The sequence below is a fragment of the Octopus bimaculoides genome, chromosome 17, assembly GCF_001194135.2.
Source record: "Octopus bimaculoides isolate UCB-OBI-ISO-001 chromosome 17, ASM119413v2, whole genome shotgun sequence".
Classification (NCBI taxonomy): Eukaryota; Metazoa; Mollusca; class Cephalopoda; order Octopoda; family Octopodidae; genus Octopus; species Octopus bimaculoides.
Window position 1 is genome coordinate 2,237,990 of NC_068997.1, and position 3,307 is coordinate 2,241,296.

The 3,307-nt window shown below is 38.0% G+C and overlaps 1 protein-coding gene across 1 annotated transcript in view; it reads right to left on the reverse strand.

The window, feature by feature from the left end:
- The window catches only part of LOC106882585 (unconventional myosin-Ia), a 354,036-nt gene that overhangs the window by 21,223 nt on the left and 329,506 nt on the right, over window positions 1–3,307 (reverse strand). The window contains exon 21 of the mRNA XM_052974157.1: window positions 723–788. Coding sequence (XP_052830117.1) covers window positions 723–788 — 66 coding nt within the window. The remainder of the gene's footprint in view (window positions 1–722; window positions 789–3,307) is intronic.

The window sequence follows — 3,307 nt, forward strand, 5'->3', positions numbered from 1 at the left end:
AAAAGAGTAAATTAAAATATATTAAAATGTTTCCTTAATTCAATAACTGACCTTTAATCCACAACAAAGGGACGTTCAGTTTGCTAACCTTTTTTTGCCTTATCCCTATTTGTCCATACACTGAGGGTCAGAGGTCATTCAGTCTGTCCTCCCTGACAATAACTCCTCGAAATAAGCGCAAAATGTAGCCTTCATATAGTTATTTGACTATCTGAAAAACAACGGCCCTCATTTCTCTCAAATCACACATTATCACATTTTAAAAAGGATGCATTGTCTTAGATATATACATTCTGTTTCATTGCCTATTTACTGCTGAATGAAATCTCTCAACATCTCACTTTGGACCTGCTCATCCACACTGACCAGCTTCTGTTTGACAAGGGGTTTCCACAGTCAGGTTATTTAACTTTGACCATTAGTATGCAGTCCGAATTTTAACTCAGAGCATAACAAACCATAATGGAAACTCCAAGACATCTCAAAGACTCATATATTTCTACCATTCTGCTGTCTTTGGTTGAGCATTTATCAATCCTGAAAGAATTAAAAGCAAAGTTGACCTCACTGGGGTTTGAAGAAAACCAAAATTCAGCCCAATGCTGCTGGGCAGTCTCTCCAGTGTTCTGGCCACTCTACTAATTAACCACCTAATTAACCACCTAAATCTATTGAATGGTAAAAGCTGGAACACATTTGATCTTGGGTCTAGAAAAACGTACCTTGATACACCGGATATAATTAGGGTTCTTGGAGGATAAGTTCTTCATAAGTTCTGCCACGGATACCTGAAGACATGAAAAAAGAATGAGTTAACCAAATTTGGTGGTAAACCAATATCTAAAAGGATGGCGGGCGGGGTTAAAGCAACGACAACATCAAGTTGGTAGTCGATATTATCTCACCAGTGTTACCTGTAATATCTGGCATCATACCCAGGTGGAGATATATCTTTCATTTGGTTCAAATTAAGAACTGTTCCTTAGAAATCCCTGAAGATTTTGGACACATTCTGTTAGATTTAAAATAACCAAGACAACTCATCCAGTAATTATGGATATATATGTAATATTTATATATGGGTATTTGTAATATACAGCACTACTAATGGTGTTGTTTATCATATTTTAAAAATGTATATAATTAATCCACCTTTAAACTATTGAATACCTCTAGCAGACTGAAGTTAAGTAACACATTCATGACTATACATACATACACACACACACACACACACACATATATATGTGTGTGTGTGTGTGTGTGTGTGTGTGTGTGTGTGTATATTACAAATAAAAGGGTAAAGGAATATTAATTTATTAATAAATTAATAATTAATAATTTTTACCAAGTATTTCGGTATGTAAACACCATTATCGGTGAAGAACTAATTTAAAAGTTCTTATAAATTTATAAACATAATTAAGGCATCAGCAACAGTTACTTCACCACACACCAAAGTTCAGATATAGCAGCTAAAACTCCAACAGATAGCAGTATTTGTAACTCCCAAAGGCAAAACAAGAAGAAAAATCAACGAAACTAATCAGTCTTAGTTAATCATAGACGCGTTTCTGGATCAGAATGGTAAAAAACCTTCATTTCCGTCATCAGTATGATATTCTAGTTTGCAGGTCTGAAGGTACAGGCAATTATGCATGCTCGACCAAGCATCAAGTACTGCTATCTGTTGGAGTCTTAGCACTTTAGCTGCTATTTCTGAACTTTGGTATGTGGTGAAGCAACTGTTGCTGATCTCTTAATTATGTTTATATATATACATACACGTAAAATACACCATTTTGAGCATGGCCGTTGCCAGGACCGCATGACTGGCCCTCATGCCGGTGGCATGTAAAAGCACCCACTACACTCTCTGAGTGGTTGGCGTTAGGAAGGGCATCCAGCTGTAGAAACTCTGCCAACTCAGATTGGAGCCTGATGTAGCCATCTGGTTCACCAGTCCTCAGTCCAACCCATGCTAGCATGGAAAGCGGACGTTAAACGATGATGATGATGATATATATATATATATATATATATATTTATAGATAGACAGATAGTAACTTCTATGCTGAAGTAGAGACAACATGTTCTTTGTCTATCTCTTTAACTTCTTGGAGATTTTAGGTAAAATTATACTAATGTGTCCATCTGTTCTAATATAATTAAATTCTATGTCTTTGTGCAGCTGAGGATTGCTCTGCATTTTAAAATGATGTAATGATTGCATTGTTCAATTAAATGGAGCTGCATGAAACGATCGTACTGCATTACCTCTGGATATCCTTGTTGTTTATTTTGACATATAGATAGGTAGATACACACACATATACATGAGTTAAGGAATGGAGTAGATAAAATCCAGGCTACATATGTTTCCTAATGAGTTGAATCTTGGAAGTGGTAAATGTCCAAGCAAGGTGTATACAGCAGGCTACACTTCAGGCCAAGCGTTTCTTGATTAAATTCTGATCGAATCTTCTGTGTGTTAACATGCACCTCCTTACAACAATGTAAACTTCATTTAATCCAGATACTCTTGGCCTGAAGAGTAGCCTGCAGTATACACCTTGCTTGGATATTTACCACTTTCGAGGTTCTGCTTGCTATGGAACATATGTAGCCTGGATTTCATCAACTTCATTCCTTAACTCATGTATATGTATTTGAATACTTGGCAACCCTGTCTGCCAACTGTGAGATATAAAATAATATTTTCAGCTTAACATGTTGTTGGCATTCCGTCGCTTATGATGTCAAGGGTTCCAGTTGATCCGATCAACAGAACAGCCTGCTCGAGAAATTAACGTGCAAGTGGCTGAGCACTCCACAGACACGTGTACTCTTAAACGTAGTTCTCGGGGATATTCAGCGTGGCACAGTGTGACAAGGCTGACCCTTTGAATTACAAGTACACCAGAAACAGGAAGTAAGATTGAGAGAAAGTTGTGGTGAAAGAGTACAGCAGGGTTCGCTACCATCCCCTGCTGGGGCCTCGTGGAGCTTTAGGTGTTTTTGCTCGATAAACACTCACAACGCCCGGTCTGAGAATCGAAACCGCGATCCTATGACCGCGAGTCTGCTGCCCTAACCACTGGGCCATTGCACCTCCACTCAGCTTATCATACTTTGAAATGAAAAATGCCACAACCTTCCACCCCAATAAACCACTATTGTTCCTGAAAGTTGTTTTTTATATTTTCAATGGTTTGCTTGAAGCTGATCTTCTTCCTACATCTCGATCCTTGGACCTTACATGTGTGTGCATGTGTGTATCTATCTCTCTCTCTCTCTCTCTTTCTCT